This window comes from Branchiostoma floridae, chromosome 6 (assembly GCF_000003815.2).
Source record: "Branchiostoma floridae strain S238N-H82 chromosome 6, Bfl_VNyyK, whole genome shotgun sequence".
Classification (NCBI taxonomy): Eukaryota; Metazoa; Chordata; class Leptocardii; order Amphioxiformes; family Branchiostomatidae; genus Branchiostoma; species Branchiostoma floridae.
Window position 1 is genome coordinate 2968667 of NC_049984.1, and position 18316 is coordinate 2986982.

An 18316-nucleotide genomic window follows, 5' to 3' on the forward strand; every position below is an offset into this window, starting at 1 on the left:
TTTATTGAGAAAAGTGCGCTTAATTTGCCCTGCATCTTTTTTTTGCTATATTTCTTCAGCTGAAATGAACTGTTTTTACAGATAATGGATATTTAGTAGCTAAATCGGAGAAAGTAACAACTTGGAACTTCATGGAAGTGGCGCAACCTGAAATGCTGATGGTGCAAGTTGGTTTTTGATTCAGGTTGCCGCCTGCGCAACCTGGCTGAAAAAAGTATTTCGAGGCCTGCCTGGTTACCAAACCGCAGCCCGATCTCAAGTATCTATCCCAACACGAAAGATATCTGAGGTTGGGGCATGGTATCCAGGCTAGCACCAAACAGGAAGGAGGGCAATTAGCACCCACACTGCAAGCACAGTTTGATTGGGAAACAATTGGATGTTGATAGCCTTTGTTCTAGCCGACTGGGGGCAGATTCTACAAGGCAAATGTACACCTCTTGGCTGACTACACTCCTTGGCCAGTTTGGTATTATTTATGCCATAGTAGGATCTGCTTGGAGACTAGCACACAGGTCTAACAGAGTACATAGGTTTCTTCCTGCAGCAAAATTCTTGCCTGACAGAAAGGGGCCAGACAACAATTTCTTCTGTCACTCCAATCAACCTCCTTTCACTGAGCACGTCCCTATTAATGCACTCAGCACACGTTACTGCACGTGCCAAGGTGTTCTCAACACTGGGCGGCATTCGGACAAGTCAACACCTTTTGGTTGAACACTGGTCAAGAATGTGTACCAGAGGACTGGCAGTGTGAGACTCATTGTTTAGTTGGGTACTCATAATATGATGAGCGACATCATAGAAAATATTTGACGAATTGCTCTGTGACTTTATATACACATTTATTTTAGAACAGTTTCTTTCTAATTGCAAGCATTTTGTTGGCTTTAGATGTTCTCATCATAAAAAGTGAAAAAGAATGCTTAAATGTAAAATGATAATCATATCTTCTTAAACTTGGTATTTTATTGGTAATGACCAACACGTCTATTCACTCAATCTCGTTGATTCAATAGACTGTTTACCCTAGTCAAAGGACAATCTATAACTCTGTTATGCTGTTTTGTTTATGTCTCTGTTTATCATTAAATCTCCACATTTTGATGATTAATGACGACTCGTTAAGTGGTTTTCCTTGTCGTTAGCAGACCTGACACGAGCGTCCGCGAGAATTAGCCATTAAAGTGCTGGGGTTTGTCACGATGAAAGCAAACTATGTGCGTTACCCAAAAACTGACAGGGCCGATAGCATTCCCAGCTTGTAGCTGTTGACATAGATATCAGAAACCATCGCTAGAAATGACAATGACTCTCTTCTAGAAGATACCCAGAAGATACCCAGGGATATTGTATCATCACTCTAACTTCAAATACAAATCGGTCTACAAAAGTATTTCAATCAAACCATTAAAAGACTTGCATTGTATATCGTCACGCGCTTTTATGTCGTAAAATGTTTCCGCGGAACATAAACGAGAGCATCACTTCGAGCCTGAGCTAAATTCTTGGACAGTGTCCGGCATTCCCCCCATAGCTGCCACGAATAGCCCAGAGGCGTTCTTAGGGCCTGGGTATCTGTCACTAGGCATAGGGAAAAATATGTTGTGTTTCCTGTTTCCCAACCTACTCTAGAAAAACCTGCCAACCCTAGGCTTTTTTGGGGGTGGGCAGTGGAGTCACATAGCTTCCAGTTAGGATTTTTATTCAGCCTGCTTTCTTAAACACTGCATGTCCTATCTAATGAAGGATGGAGGCATTCTTATGGCCAGGTATCTGTCACTAGGCATAGGGAAAATATGTTGTGTTTCCTGTTTCCCCACCGACCCTAGAAAAACCCGCCGACCCTAGACTTTTTTGGGGGTGGGCAGTGGAACCACATAGTTTCCAGTTATGATTTTTATTCAGCCCGCTTCTTATTTAAGTAAAAAAACTGCTTGTCCTATCTAATGAAGGATAAATGTATCTATTATGCACAACATGCAAGACACTTAAATGAAGGATAAATGCGTCCATAGATAAGCAACCATTACGCACAAAATTGACGTTTGATATTGAAAATATATGTGTCCTCATGCATGTATCACTAGACTCGTAGAGTTTTGGCCAAAGTCTTGAAAAAAAGATTTAAAAAAAAAAAAGAAATTTTTTTAAGGACTGAAACAGCAAACACAACATTATTTTCCCTAGGCCCTACTGTGTAGCGCCTGCTTCTGTTTTTAACCCTGATGTAATGTTTGGGTAAATCCCGGGCGAGCGGACGCCAGAAAAAAAGATCTCATGTCTGCTCTCTCTCATTCTCTTTTCACCCTGGTACAATACTTGTGGGTGCCAAGCCATGGGGCTCAATGCCTGTTATTTGCTGTAGGCTATCTCACAAGGATGGATTAACATAGCCACCTGCAGGCTGCAATTTACAGCTTAAACTGGAATTCTCTTTTTGCCCAGCTGTACAATACTCAGTAGGAAAGGTAACTAGATTTAGTAACCTTTCTTCAGCCAATCAGAGTGCGCCATTTCCATGACCCCAATATTTGACCCCAAATCAAGATGGCCGCCAAAACCAGGAAGATCCAGGAACTTTGAGGAAGTGGTTGACACATGATGAAATCTGTTTGCTTTTTGTCTTTTGGTACATTACCGTTTCATATTGTTACTTCCATTTTTTTTTGGTGTCTGTGTGTCTATCTGAGTGTGTGTTTAAGTTTCCGAATATTTCTGGTTAGGATAACTTTAGAACCTCTGGATAGAATGTTAATACTAGATGGGAGAGGTGCCCTACTATCAATATTGTAGTATTTACTTCATTAGTAATAGACGTATTACATGTAATAGACTTTATATTAAATACATCAAACAATGTTTATTTTTGACACTCATGTTGTTAACATCAATAAAAACATTTATGTACATCGGAATTTTAAACTTATTACACTCCTCATCTTGTAGTCCTTGTTCTGTTATGCATACTACATGTACTAGTATATGTTGAGACTTTCACACAAAACTTGGACCATATAGTCATATAAATATAAATTTAATTATTTAATTTAGTATAATAATTTAATATATCAAAAAACAGGTAGTGTGCGAAGGTCACATAGCACTGTCTTAGAGTCTCTATTGATTAAACATCCTCACACAACATCCATGTATCAACATTAACTTTTGCCTTTTTGGTGGCATAACATTGTGGAACATAGTCATACAAATATAAATGATGTACAAAACAGATACCACAGGGTACTGGTAACTTCATTTAGTCCTAACACAACATATCCACATAAACTTTTGCCTCTTATGGTGATATAACACTGAGGACCGTAGTCATACAAATATAAACCAATAAAATTAGGGAACTTTATATGGCCCCTACACAACTTACGGTATCTTCATTAACGTTTGCCTCTTTGACAGCACAACACTGAGGTGATTCTTATATCTAACATTACATAAACAAAGGTAATTTGTGACAGACTAATTAGGTTGGCAGATGGATCAATCCTAACGAGGTTCAGAAACTGCTCCATATGATGTACCACATCATTGGTAAGTGTTGTTGTCACTTCCACATAGTCTGAATCTTCTTTTCAGTTGGTAGCAGTGGTCCATTTTGTCACCTATGGGTAAGCACAATATTTCAGAATTGACATACAAACCCTGCCACAGTAGTCCTACCATCACATATTATTATACATGTCAATGTCTAGTCATGTCTGCAGAATATTTACTAACACACAAATCTACCTACAAATTACAACAGACTAAGTCCAGCAAAATAGACATTAAAGTACAGCATTTTTACAAATACTAGTAAAAGGAACAACCAAACTCCATACATGCGTGAACCCATCCCCAAAATAATGAAGACTAAAATGTCCTTCAAAAAATCAATTTTGTCGCCACAATGATCTCAGAAGTCACACATATTTCATGACTGTGTCAAAATGATATGCAATTGAAAATTACAGATAAAAAATGGCAGGACTCATGCCCATAGCGATCTCCGCAGAACAACGCCCCCCTCCCCACCTTTAGCCATTATCGCTCAAATTGCGGCTTATACCCGTTCAAAAAAGGAGGAAATTTTCTAGAACACCATCAGCCCCAAACCAACAATGTAGAAGCATGGTGGAGACTTTGATTCATTCAAGAAAATTTTTAGATTTGGTTTAACCCACCGCGAAAGGCAAATAAAATCATTTTTTCTTCGAAGAAACAACCCGCAAGTGTGCAAATGTCCGTGCACTAACAATACGGCTGGCTGTCCCCGAGCAAGCAACTGGTCAACTTCAAAAACTCAAAAATTCTTTGCATCGCAAGACAAACAAAGACAAAATGGCGGAATCGACTCAGGACACCCCAAACAATCACGGAAAAACAACAAAAACTACGACAAATTCCATGAAAATAACAAGTTAGACCAGTCAAATCACATGAAAAAATGAAGAAATGGACCGCTTACCCGACGATTTGGCCGCCATTCCGGCCAGAAATTGTTGATTCTCGTGGTTTTTCGCCGATCAAAATTGGCTTCAGCGCTTTCCCCTTGTTTCCACAAGGGTTCTACAAGACGGATATGACGTATTTTGACCTTTGAACTGTTCTCCAAGCAGATATAGAGCCAAAATTCGCATTGAAAATGAACGGAGAGATAGCTTGGCATGGAAGGATCGGGTCCGCGGAAAAATGACGTCATGGCCCGGAGCGCACGCTGATTGGCTGAAATTGGCTGAAGAAAGGTTACTAAATCTAGTTACCTTTCCTACTGATACTTGTGGGTGCCAAGCCACAGGGCTCAATGCTTGTACGTTATTTACTGTAGGCTATCTCTGAAGGATGGATTAACATTACCACCTGCAAGCTGCAATTTACAGCTAAAAACTGGAATTCTCTTTTTGCCCTAGTACAATACTTGTGGGTTGCAAGCCACAGAGCTCAATGCGTGATATTTGCTGTAGGCTATCTCTGAAGGATGGATTAACATAGCCACCTGCAAGCTACAATTTACAGCTATAACTGGAATTCTCTTTTTGCCTGGTACAATACTTGTGGGTGCCAAGCCATGGGGCTCAATGCTTGTTATTTGCTGTAGGCTATCTTTCAAGGATGGATTAACATAACCACCTGCAAGCTTTACAGCAATCAAGATTTACAGCTAAAAACTGGAATTCTCTTTTTGCCTGGTACAATACTTGTGGGTGCCAAGCCACAGAGCTCTATGCTTGTTATTTGCTGTAGGCTATCTCTCAAGGATGGATTAACATAACCACCTGCAATTTACAGTTAAAAACTGTGATTTGGTTCCAGTTTTTGCCTGCAAATTGTAGGCTGCTGGTGAGCATTTTAATCTGTCCTTGCTGGACCACACCAATTTATTTTTTCTCCTCTTGGATTTTAAGAAATAATACTGAATATGAATATCACTTATGTGAAAACAGAATCTAAGGAGAAAGTCTTGACTAAGATTTGGGATTGAATAAAGCTTACCTCCAAGCTCTATATCTTTGCATCTATCCCCTTGCTTAATTTTTGGGAAAAAGAAAAATACACTGTGCAGTTTTAATGCACGTGCTGTTTTTCTCAGAAAAGTTGACATGGAAAATAGAAGGCAGGATGCACCCCAAGCAAGGACGCAGAATTTTCTTGGAACCACGTTTACAAGATTGTTATCACCTCGGATATCGTTAAGCCGGCCCACCCAGCAAAATTACTTTGGCCTGTGGGCTTCTTCGTGCAAAAGCTGGCTCGAGCACATCAATTACAGAATATCTTTTAATCTTTCTCATTTAAACGCTGCTTAATTTCCGTTCGCAAATTATATGCATGAGACTTTAAGGGCTATGGTAACGCAGTTATAGGGCCTGACGACCACCTATAACTGTCGTGTTAAGGCTTCAAATTCATTTCTGGGAATTTAAAGAAAACAATTTCAAGAAAAATTTTGGTTGCAATAAAATTAGATGTCAGCAAAACCTAATTACAAACAATGCTGTTTCTCTTAAGAACCTGAAATTCTATAGCTTACTTCAAACTTTAATCAAGTAATAGAATAAAGTCAAAGGTTTAATGTTCCAGAACACTTCCAGAACTGTGTACAATAAAAAACAAAAACTTATCATATATAAACCCTACACAAAATATCAAGGTGCATCAGTATTGCACCCAGTCAAAAATTAGGTGTACAGCTTAGGTTAGACTCTGGCTAGTAATTGATGTCTTTTAAGACGTTAAGATTTCTATTCTGTCCTGAAGCCAAAGAAAAATGGAAGTCAGACAAAAATGCCTACAGAAGTGTAAATAAATAACCGACCAGAGCCTAACCTCTGCTTGAAGAGCTGCACAAGTATTTTGACCCCTGATAAGGTCTTATTCACTAGAACCACGCCCCATTGTCTGACGGAAAACCGGATAGAAGATACTATCTCCCTCTGAATGGTGTTATACTGTAATTACCAGCACAGGACATTGGACTTGCCCAAATTTTACCCCAGTCCTTCCATTGCTTCTGTGATGTCATGTCATGGAGATAGGGCATGTGACTTGGTGAGCAGTGGATCATAAGTTGTCATGTGTGATATCTACATAACAGGATGTCAAAGAAGCTGTTGATTGTCAGTCCAATGTCCATTCGTTGATTGAATGAATGAATGAATTGATCAGTCGAAAATCTGGGTGAGTCCAATTTTTGTGTGCTGGTAATTTACAGTTTAACTTCCTTCAGAATGACTTCAACCAACACAGATGAACTTTCAATCTATGATATGAATTATGACACCTCCTTACCTGATACATTTATGGAAGATGAAGGCTCGACTACCCCACTGTTGGGCCGGACACAGTATCTCCGGGGAGCTGTGGTCTTGACTTTGAAACATACCCGCTTGTCTGTGGGGTTGTTCAACTTCAAATTTGATGTTACTACTTCAGTGAAAGGTCCTGGAATAAGAGAGGAAAAAGGTTAAGAAACGTTATAAATGGCATTCAAACTGTTAATTTATCTATTGGTTTGGTCGAGACACAGAAACCTGTACAACCAAAGTTGTCAAACTAGCAGGCTATCTCCAAGCAGATCCACGGTGGCATAATATAGTATCAAACCTCCGGTGCCCGTTTGACTCCCTTTGGCCGGCTATACTCCTTTTTCCAGCTTTGATACTATCTTATGGCACCGTAGGATCTGCTTGGAGATTAACTAGCAGGAAGCTATTGTCAAGGGCCAACATTGGGATAAAAAAACAATGGCTACACAATAAATTTACTTTGACTGCTCAATGTTGTTTTTTCAAATGCCCTTAAGGTCAACAAGTTTTCTAATATTTACTTGTCCTATAGGGCAAGCACACCAAAAATATACTTGTCAATTTCATATCCAGCTATGGAATTCTTACTATTGCCTCTATTTTTCTATGTTGACCATTCCTTGATATCATGACTGTAAAAAGTAACAAGTATATCAAAACCTCACTCAATGGAAAAAATTTTGCCCGATGGGACAAGTGAGGCAGGTCATGCACTTGCCCAATCAGCACTTTCACTTGCGCTGGACAATAGGGCTAGGGCTAGTGGACTTGTCCAACCCTGGGACGATATGAAATATTTGTTTTTTTTTTTGGTCAGATTTTAAACTGTTATGGAAACCAAAACCAGAATACTGTCTTTAGAAATACAGAGACTACTTGTTCCAACACATGCAACTCAAAGATAAACATCAAACGGTAGTACTAATAGAATACTTGTTAGCACGCAATAGAGGCCATTTCTTTTACTCCATCAAGTTACCACAGATATTTATCGTTTTCACCCCATCTGGTAAATTCTGGCAAACAAATATAAAACTACACAGGACTCAAAATTCCTTTTTGGGAATAGGTGTTCCGGTACACCTAAGCTAATAATTTAGCTGCGCAGAAAAAAATAGGTGCACAACACAAGATAAAGTACAAGCAAAACATAAGGAAAATCTATTACTTTTTAACTTCAAAATCTTAAAAAACAAGCTACACAACAAAGTACAGCACAGCTCTTATTGCTTTTCCTGATGCTTAGATTTACTCGACAACTGAGAGTGAACTGACACAAATATCTAGGTGTACTGGCACATCCACATTCAAAAATTAGGTGCACAGCTCCAATATTGGGTCCACAAAGGTGCCCATGCACCCAATATTTTAAGCCCTGTTACACATAAGGGGAAATAATCTATATCTCCATACTAATTTACAGCATAGATTTTGTATAATATCTAACAATCCATTTTCCATACAGTTGAACCACTCCTTTTTTCAACATGAATAGAACAATCAACATAGCGTGACAAATTGTTATCGTTATAATGCATACTTGAACAGGTCAAGTGAAAGATACAGACAATGAGACACAATGTTGTATGTCAGTAACCTTAGGCCACACCAATTTAATTTCTTGGTTCACGGATTTTTTCATAAAAAATATGGAGCGAAAGGGCGAAATAAAAATAAAAATTGTAAAATGGTTGAGGTAAAGGTAACGTCTAATCCAAAACATAAAGAAAAAAAGTTTTCAGCTTGAAAAAAGTACAAAAACACTATTATTGTACAGTAACAGCACCTGTACCCACACTTTAAGGAGCTTATGATATAATGGCCAATTTGCTACACCAGAAAGTTGGTGAATGGCTTCATTAATGGTAAAAATTTGCTGAGTGGTAATTTTTATTTTTATTTTTTTTTTCCAAAAAATAGGAGCAAGCGAATCCGTGAACCAAGAAATTAAATTGGTGTGGCCTTATTAATATTATGCAAAACCTGTTTTTAGATGGGCTAGACTAATAATTATAGGGCAGCCTACATTTTGCTTTGAGCTTGGGTAACCAGTTTATAAATGCTACTCCATGGACAAAAATTGAATTGGCTGTTACTTTGCATACAATGTGTATACTAAGCAACTTGTCAAAGTACTAAATAAAACCAAAAAGTGTCAGAGCCTTTACATGATAGAGTCCATTTTGAGTCACCGAGAGGGATTTTAAATAATATTTGTAATAATTTTGAACATTTTTCATTAAAAGAATATTTCAGTCACTTAAGTTCTAAATTGTTTAAACAATTAGCAAATAAAACTTTGAACATATTAGAAAAAATCTCTATTTGTTGCAAAAATTTGGAAAGTAACAATACAATCATCTCTTTATTTAGAACAATCTGTGTGTTTTTGTCATTGTTGGAATATGTTCCAACAATTGCATCAATTTGAGTCATAGTTATCAGAATATGTGAACAAATAATTGGTGACTTAGAATGCCTGTCAGTGACCTCACAATACCAGCAGGCCTTGGCTTGGGCACATTGTAAAAAAAACCTTGCCTGCTGAACCACATGTATAAACATTACCATGTTTGTGGCAGTGCAAGTACAAAAATGGCATGGGCTTTTCTGACATTGTTGTCCTAGCCATAACAAAACCTGGACAGTGTCATGTTATTTTGATGTGAGGGAGGGCAACTTGTAAAGGTTGTTTAAACCTGTTTTGCCCTCCCCATCACTTTGACAATTTTGAATAAGCAAATGAATAAAAAATGAATGAATGAATGTATATATTTTTATCATTGGTTTAATTTTTCTCTAGCTGATGGTTTTGAAATTTTCTTAAACAAACTTGATTTATGAATTTATGATTCTTCAACTTTTAGTTTATACTGTTAGTGTTACTACTTACCATTACATAAGGATAGAATGTTTCCTTTTATTTTCTGTCAAAACATTGTCATGCCGTCTCCCAAATGAATGATGCGTTCCGACCATATGCATGTCCCGTAAAACAATTTCCAGGGCATGTTCTTGCTATCAGTCATATGAGAATGGGAAACAAATTGCATCAAAACCTCATTAGCAAGCGGCAGGCAGGCAGCCTCGTCAATATCGCTCGCCCTCATTACTTATTTAGCGAGCAGAACGTATACCCGCGTCATGCCAACCATGTCTCGTCTTTTTTGTAGCTAAACGAATCCTACTATTCATAGTACTCGTAAAGCCAAATATCATATTGAGACAGATGCTATCATCGTGTATTTAGGTCCTTTGGGAGCATGTATGGGGCGTTCTAGGCCAAAATAACATAGGGAAGTGATATGGGAAGACAAAAAAGGGGGAGGGTAAAATGAACATGTTTAACAATTGGGATATTTGTGAATTAGATAAATATTAGGATGGGCTTGGTCTGAATTAGCTGGAGTGAATACTGATTTGATTATAATGAAAATTTAACAATTTATTATAGGACTATTAATTTTGATTATGACAATGGGGGCAAGAAATTTTAAGTACCTGAAAAATATTTGTTGGCCTTTGAACAGTTGGATACATCTTTGGAAATCATATGTATATGAATAGGTTGATGTCGCCATAATGATAATCAAACTAGCATATCTTCATTGCATTATTGTCAATTATGTATAAAAAGACTTGAAGTATACCTGAAAGACAAACTACAAACTTTGTTTTTAGCTCCTACTCTGCAAGAATACAGAAATAGACAAACAGATACTACTGCCAAGTAAAGATACCATTCACAGATAGACAGATACAATGCAATGACTCTCACACTAGTCACAGCATTACAGTACCTATAAAAAATATAAATATATATTGCAAGGGCCACCCAAATCGACCTCAGTCAAATACCAGGATTCAGGTATGACCCTTATCCAGGCAATCCTAGTCTTTTGCACGGCCCTAAACTTAACACACCTTTGCCAGGCTGCTGTCTGCGGTAGTCAAACTTCCGGGCAATAAAAAATGTGTACGTGTACTCGCGTCTGTCCTGGAATTAGTGACCGTGCTATATGCTGTCTGAAGGTTAGTCGAGCACACTGACCTACGTGACCTTTGGCCTGAACAAGCTATGTTGTGGTGTAAGGTTTCTTCTGTAACACACTTAGCAAATCAAAATGGCTGGAAAATTGACATTACAAAAAGTACTGATTAGGTTAAGTGGATTTTCTTTCATACAAGTAATCTCTGATTAACTTGAAGAGTCACACGGGGGTCATTCTTAATAAAATACAAGGATTAGGGATTGTGATTTTTAAAAAACTGCGATAAAAAACCTAAACCTCCAATAGACTAACATTTTCTAATAAAATCTTGAGACTTTGTATCTTGAAAAATCTTGTGATGTTCCTTGTGTACCTATTGCTTGGCTATTACTTCAAACTGACCTGTAAAAGATTAAAAGGGATTTAACAAACTAAAGCTACAATGGACAGCTAAATGTTCTGTTAATTATTATCCAAAGTAATCTGTACTTTGCTAATCTTGTCATCCATTTTGTTAAGATCAAGGATCAGTGACACCTTTGGTTTATCTTTATTCAGTTGCATAATTCTCTTGTTACAACTTTTTCTTTTCTTAAATTTCATTGTGTCCAAATAAACAATATCGATTGTTATAACATAGTTCATAGCTATTGTGACATGTTTTAAAATGACTCAATTATGTAGTATGTGGGGGAGGGCAAAAAGGCACAGGTGACAGATGAATATTTTGTGACCTTGTGTATCATCATTGAGTGCTACATGCTCCTTTGGTACCTGATAATCAATACCAGAAAGGGCTGATTGTAATGATTATTTTTCATGATTTTGTTAAAACAACAAAACTTGGCGTTCTTGAACAAAGGGGTGGAAGGCTGGCCACTTGTGACGCAATGCATGTACTGATGACGCGTCCATTTCGTGTTTACTACCTTTCCACCTCACCTAAATCGGACAAAAGGGGACGTTTTTACGGCGATAACCGTCGTGAGAAGCCGGCCAGGTGGTGGTTGATGGGGCGGTGGTTATCCCTGTCCCGTTGGGAGCGTGTTTACGGCACGAACTTGAACCCTGGGATCACATTTCGTCACCGTTCCACGCGCTGACCGTTGCTGACGTTCCAGGCCCGCCGGGAGAATTTCAGGTGACATGGGCGTTCCGTTTCGACCCCGAATATCCGATTTCCTGTCGGTTGAGCGGCTTCACGCCGCTCGGCCAGGTTTGATGGCAATCTCTGGGCAAATTTCGGGGAGTAATAAGGGCCCAACGCCGCCAGCATCTCAATCAGAAACCCTCCTGACACACTGGCCCATCCCACGATTGCTGACACCCAATATGGCGTTCAACATGCCCTTATTTTGGAACCTTCTAGATCATATAAGAAGAGCTTACCTTTGAATTTTAGCTCCCCGGAAGGTTCTAGGATTAACACTTGCTCCAGCTTCGACATGGCGAGGCTCTATTTTGTCCTAAAACCACTGTTTTTCGGTCAAAACGGGGTCAAAGGGTCCGTCTGCAGCTAAAAATGGCGAGTAAAACGCGCGCATGCTCGGCATGTGAAAGCGAGGCTCGATTGTGACGTACTTCCGGTCACATTTTTCCGCATCATTTTTCTGCAAAATAAACACAAACAGAGAAAATAACGACAATCAAAAGATTTGTTATACCATTATAATTTTACTCTTGGTAACTATTCTCTACAATTGTCATATCGTAACCTGTGAACTGCAAACAAACTCCTCTTTTGTTGACATGACGTCATGTTCTATAAATAGCACTGACTTCCAGTTGGAGAGCAAGTCAACTTCCGGGTACAAGAAGGGGGAAAACCAGGAAAAGAACTCACTGTTATAATTTCTCAGTCACCGTCATCTTGTTATTTTACCCGCGGCAGCTGTTGGTAGATATTTTTCACGTGTACACTAGAAAATACCTGGGAACGAACCCGTGCAACAAGCTAGAGTAGGTTTCTTCGGCCAGAAAGGATCAAGCAAGCCACGAGTTTCGGGAGTATCGAAACTGATCTTCCTAGTGCCCCCCTCCCCCTGAACTGTTGGGTAGGGAAAAGTTGTTTTCACAGGATACAGAACTAAACCAGGACATCGTTGCAGTATAGACGTGTCTTCTTTGTACAGTGACGTGTCCTTCAATATCAGTGTTGATTTGTATGAGAGTGGCTGATATTCCTACCAGGAAGTTTGCAGATTATGGACTAGAACTAGCCTAGAGCTGACATACTGAGTGGCAGGTGTTGTATAGTCAGTTAGGACTCAGGTGTGGCAGTCTTGGACATGATCTTGGATTTTTCCTGATGGAAGAAAGCCCAGCACCAGGATTTACCAGTGACCTGAGGATGGATCCAGCGGAAGGTGAGAGCCTTGTGTGGAGATGCAAATTTTATTCATATAACGTTATTTATTTTGTAACAGTGGGCTTCAAGCACCACCAAACTGACCATACCAACCGTCTGACGCTTTGGCGTAGTGGCATTGGGTTTGTGAGCTGGCAGACCAGGTTCTCCACAGGTTTGAATACTGGGAGATAGGAGGCTGTTTCTATTTGCCTCTTGTGTTTGTGGTTTCCATGCCGACCCTGTGAGTAACAGGCTAAAGATTATGCCACACAGGGATATCACGTTCCGAGATTCGAGGACGGATCTTTAAAAGAAAGGGGGGATAGTGTAACAGTGGGGTTCAAGCGCTGCCAAACTGACCCATCATTTCTGTGACCTCTAGTAGGGATGATATAAAGTGCTACATGATTTGTTTGTCAGGTACACATTGTTAGCTAAACCCGCTTTTTACCAGACTGGCCAGTTTGTATGCTTACTTAATTCAACCAAACAACATGTACATGTACATTTGTAGTAAATTTCCTTGCTTACAAAAGTTGCCAAAGTAAAACATCAAAATTTCCCCCATTTAAAGTCTGTATCAGCATTGATTGATTTTATTGTTCTCTTGCAGATCTGAGTAAAAGTGGAGCAGCAGCCCCTACAGTTATTCACTACCACAACTATTACATTAACCAGGCAAAAAATGTACAGATTGGTCATGACAATATCATCAACACAACTGGGTTTGAGGATGGGGATTTTGTGGATGGTGAGACTTTACTTTAGTATACACCTTTTAACATGTAATTTGAAAATCTGTTTCCTTTGAAAGTTTCTATTTGTCTATCTTCTCTGTTGCGTATTTGATTCAGGTTTTAAGCAAGTAGTAGGTTACTAGTATTTTCCTTGGTTTTAAAGTAAAGTATCAGATTGTTTTGAAGATCACAAATTGACTTTTTCATTATTTAAGACAGATTGATACATATTATCCTTCACAGAGAGCTATAGCAGCATAGCTAATCATAAATGTATAGGCGGTTGTTAAAATTAAGAATGCATAGCACAGTGTATGAGCATCAATTTCAGTAGTGAAAATATTGAATAAAACATGTACAGTTGTTTACTTCTTCTTGTCTCTTCTTCAGCACCACAACCTTTGGAAGCATCAAGGCTTGGCTCAAATGTTCAGCCTGGCTTTTCTCCTGAAATACAGCCGCAACTGCAGGTAGCAGACAGTACCTGTACTGTAACAGCGGCAGTCACAGACACCAACCCACCCCCAATTGCACAGAACATTACACCCAGTAACCCCCCATACAGCCCTCCCAACGGTGTTACACCAGCCACTACAGACAATGGGAGCTCTGGTAAACCCCAAGCCAGCCCTCCTAAGCTGGACCCCAGCCTTCATATAGGAAAAATGCCGTTCAGGGTTCGCCACCGGTTAACCAGCATGCTGAGTGTGAAAAAAACAGATGGTAAGTTCTGCTTGTAAATAATGTACTTGTATCCTGTACTGTTGTAGGAACTGTCAAGGAACTATTAGATGAAGTGAAGTTAAGCCACACAAACTCCTTTCATCATTGGGTGTATTTTGCTCACAAATTGTCTCTGTCATAGCGTAAATGACCTGTAAATGATATATGAACTTCACCCGATAAGCACAATACATTTGTACTTGCAGTTTGTGTGGATCAAATCATCCATTGTATTGTCAGGGTTAGAATTTTTATTACTCATTATGGATGACTGTTTTTTTTTAAATTGTACCTACGATGTATCACCACCCAAAATGACCATTCAGTACTGATATACGAGCGATCACAATTATGTCACGGTGACGCAGTGGTAGGCAAAAAGCAGGTGTTTGGCAAAAGATTGATTTACATATTAACCAGTAATTTTAGCCGCTAATTTGAATATCAATATTTGATCCAATCTACTGATGTCCTGGTAGGCAACAACCGTCGAATACCCCGGATAGAAACAACAACAGCGATCGCTCGTATACAGGTGGATGTGGAAATTTCTTGTGACCAGCCTCTCATTACTGCATCCTAGCAGCAATAGGAGGTACTGCAGAACCTTGCTGTGGGAAGTCTCCCATTACTGTAATATTTTGACTAGTAACAGTAGGTTTGTATCTTTCAACCTCAACAAAATTACTATTAATAGCAAATACATTTGGTACAAGAATCAGTTGTGTAATGAAGTTTTCCTATGCTCTGAGATAAAGCTCAGTCTGACTCTTTTCAAACAGGGAAGGACTGGAGGTTCCTTGTAGAGAAGTTGGGATTCGAGCCACACTACGTTGCCTTGTGGGACCAGCGTCATGACAACCCGGCCGAGACACTGTTACAGTCCTGGGCAGTACAGCTGGAGGCAACAGTGGGCAGACTGCATGCACTGCTACTAGAGTGTGACATGGGAGATATCGCAGAAATACTTTGACACTGAAATTCTCTCCATGAAAAGGATGGCCTAGGAGAAGAGGGTTTATAGTTGTTGGACCAACTTTGTTTTTAAAATGGGAAACATGTAACTCTCCAAGTGTTAAGATGTTTTTGTGTTGGACATTTATCAATCTCAAACATTCCAGACATTTGCTGCTGATGCAACATGTGGGAGAGAATAATATTTGCTCACAGTCAAGTTAGCTGAAGACAAGTCTTGTTTTAATCTTATAGTAAAAGAAGAATTCTAACTTCACTTGTATCTGGTTGTATTTGGTGATTCAGACCCTTACTGAGGGTCTGTATATGCTCCGTAAGGTGTAGGCAGCCTATTTTTATTTCCCGTAATTCATAGGGAAAGCGGTCTTATCTACGTAATTTGAAGAGAGGCGACCAAATTTAGCATAATTGCCTTCTTTGATTTAGCGAAGATTATGTAATGATTAAAAACAGACAATTGATAACGAGTCGAGATAGTGTATTCTCAACTTGACAAGAAATTCAGGTATAACTCGGGACTCCCCATGCAGACCCTCCTTACTGAGTAGAAAATTATACAAAGAACTGCTGCTGAAAGTGACAAACTTTTCTTTCGCCTATTTTTTCTATCAGTCAATTAGTTGATAAGTAGCTTTTCAAGCAATATTTTTGAATACAAACACCCAGCCACAACATTGTTTGTACTTATGGGCCACAGTGTCTGAGAATGAACAATAAACAAACAAACAAACAACACTGACCCGATGCTATGCTAGCTCCTTGCCTCACTTGAAATTGTCACACATGCCTGGATAAAGACCTGGGGTATAATCTCCTGGCAATTACATGTACTAGCTATTGAGTTTCTTTTGGGCAGTAAAAGGGGTTGTAAAACTTGAGAAGATTATGTAATGAATAAAAACAGACAATTGCCAACGAGACAGTGTATTCACAACTTGACAAGAAATTCAGGTATAACTCGGGAAAGGGTTGACGGATCTTCATGATATTTGTATTGTAGATAGCTTAAGAGTTGCCTTACATAACTAAATGCTAATCATGCAAATCGGGCTAATTTGCATAAGTAATGAGGACAGTTTATAAATACACTGCATTTTATGTTAGAATGCTAAAGAATATGCCATATCTAGATGTAACTCAAAGAGAGAGAAATGTTAGGCTTACTTAAGGATATATCCGATTGGCAAAAATTCCTGAAATGCCACAGCAATTCGAAGGGGTTAACGGATCATCGTGATTTTTGATTTGTAGATAACTTTGGAGATGCCTTCCATAGATAAGGGCTTAAATGCAAACCAGGGGCTGATGTGCATAATTAATTAGCACAGTATTTTATTGCTACTTAAGGACACTTAAACATGACATGTTACTAGGGCCACACCAATTTAATTTGTTGCTTCTCAAATTTCCCGATCAATTTTTTTCCGATTTGAAAAAAAAAAAAATTAGTGTCAAGAAAAATGATATAGGATTTGCTATTGCAGAACTGTAAAAAAAACATCCAGGGGCACATACTGCTGATAAACCAATCAGAGAGATTCTTTGTAGTCACATGATAGAAAACAACCAATAAGCTTCTTGCATTTCTAAAACACACATAATTTCAGTATAAAAACAATTCCCTTTATTCAGAACAGTGGTATCTAATCAAAGGAAGAGATTCATTGGATAAATCATACCATGAAAAGATGAAAGCCTGACTACCAAGCTTGTTTTTTTTTGTGTTTTGGATAAGCCTCATATGTTCACCCCAGACTTTTTGCAATTTTTTGTTCGAATGGCCGCCCCAAGATTTTTTTTTTTGGAAAAAAATCCGAGAAGCAACAAATTAAATTAGTGTGGCCTAGAAAAGAGAGAAATATCGAGAGACAATTATGCAATTTGTTACCTAGTTTACATAATTAATGAGAAATTATTTAAGTATAATAGTGTTCAATGACGAAAATTCCATTCTTGTGGCATTTGGTAGCAACATGTACTTTAAGTTGAACATGCGGAAGTAAGTCATGCAAATTAGGATCTCATTTACATAATTTATGAGAAAATGCTACAATAGATTTCTTTGCCAGTAGAGTAGAGTAGTTCTTCGGTTGGGCAAGAAGGTTGAAACCTCCTTGGGTTGAGTATCCTGGAGGAGTTTATAGAAACCGCCCCTCCTCAACCTCTCCTTAGACTCATGATCAGCTGACTGTAGTACTCGGGGTAAAAATCCCGGGCACTACTAAATCCCCGGACCCAACATCTGCTTGGTTCTACAGCAGTACATGAGCATGGAATCAATCAAGGGGGTGTGGCGACAGACCGGCTCACGGAAACGAGGCTCGACTCATGGTTTTCGCTAAGGATGATGGGTACCCGGAAGTGGTACGCGCGGTATATTCAAACCGGGGAGTCCTTGGCTAGCGATAAACATGATATCCAACTAGATCTACTGATCTTCGGGGTGCAGGATCGACATATAGTCGAAGTCAGACAAACTTTAAACGATACCAATAGGTTTGGAAGCTTTTATGTTATGGAAAACTTTGAAATATGATACTTCAACAAAATGAAATACCATTAATTTATGACTCACAGATGACATAGATCTTCAAGGGGCTTTGCCATACAAAGGACAATTCAAAGTAGAGAAGAAGAAAAGCAATTTTTTTCAGAATTTATCAGAAGAAAACTTTGTATTTGTTAACTTTTTTGGTGAAAGTATATCTCTTTAAATTTAACTTTATTTGAATTGTA

The 18316-nt window shown here is 38.8% G+C and overlaps 2 protein-coding genes and 1 long non-coding RNA gene across 14 annotated transcripts in view; 1 reads left to right on the forward strand and 2 right to left on the reverse strand.

Moving 5' to 3' along the window:
• The window catches only part of LOC118417170 (vesicle-associated membrane protein-associated protein B-like), a 30697-nt gene extending 18309 nt beyond the window's left edge, over nt 1-12388 (reverse strand). For 2 of the 12 annotated variants that reach the window (XM_035822601.1, XM_035822600.1), the window contains exons 1-2: nt 12185-12375; nt 6787-6939 (exon numbers count right to left, since the gene is read on the reverse strand). In XM_035822601.1, the coding sequence (XP_035678494.1) occupies nt 6787-6939; nt 12185-12242 (211 nt within the window). In that variant the 5' untranslated portion in view covers nt 12243-12375. Of the gene's footprint in view, nt 1-6786; nt 6940-12184 lie in introns of all 12 variants that reach the window. The other 10 variants (XM_035822606.1, XM_035822603.1, XM_035822602.1 and 7 more) reach the window with 9 other exon arrangements.
• LOC118417172 lies at nt 3245-4682 on the reverse strand. The gene is made up of 2 exons (XR_004831324.1): nt 4466-4682; nt 3245-3620 (listed from the first exon to the last, which is right to left on the reverse strand). It is a non-coding gene; the product is annotated as an uncharacterized LOC118417172 (long non-coding RNA).
• Nucleotides 12389-12468: 80 nt separating the features above from the next.
• On the forward strand, nt 12469-16315 carry LOC118417171. Its single transcript, XM_035822607.1, has 4 exons — nt 12469-13161; nt 13759-13896; nt 14273-14605; nt 15388-16315. The coding sequence occupies exons 1-4, from the start codon at nt 13104-13106 to the stop codon at nt 15576-15578; spliced, it is 720 nt and encodes a 239-aa protein (XP_035678500.1). The 5' UTR covers nt 12469-13103; the 3' UTR covers nt 15579-16315.
• Nucleotides 16316-18316: the final 2001 nt, after the last annotated feature.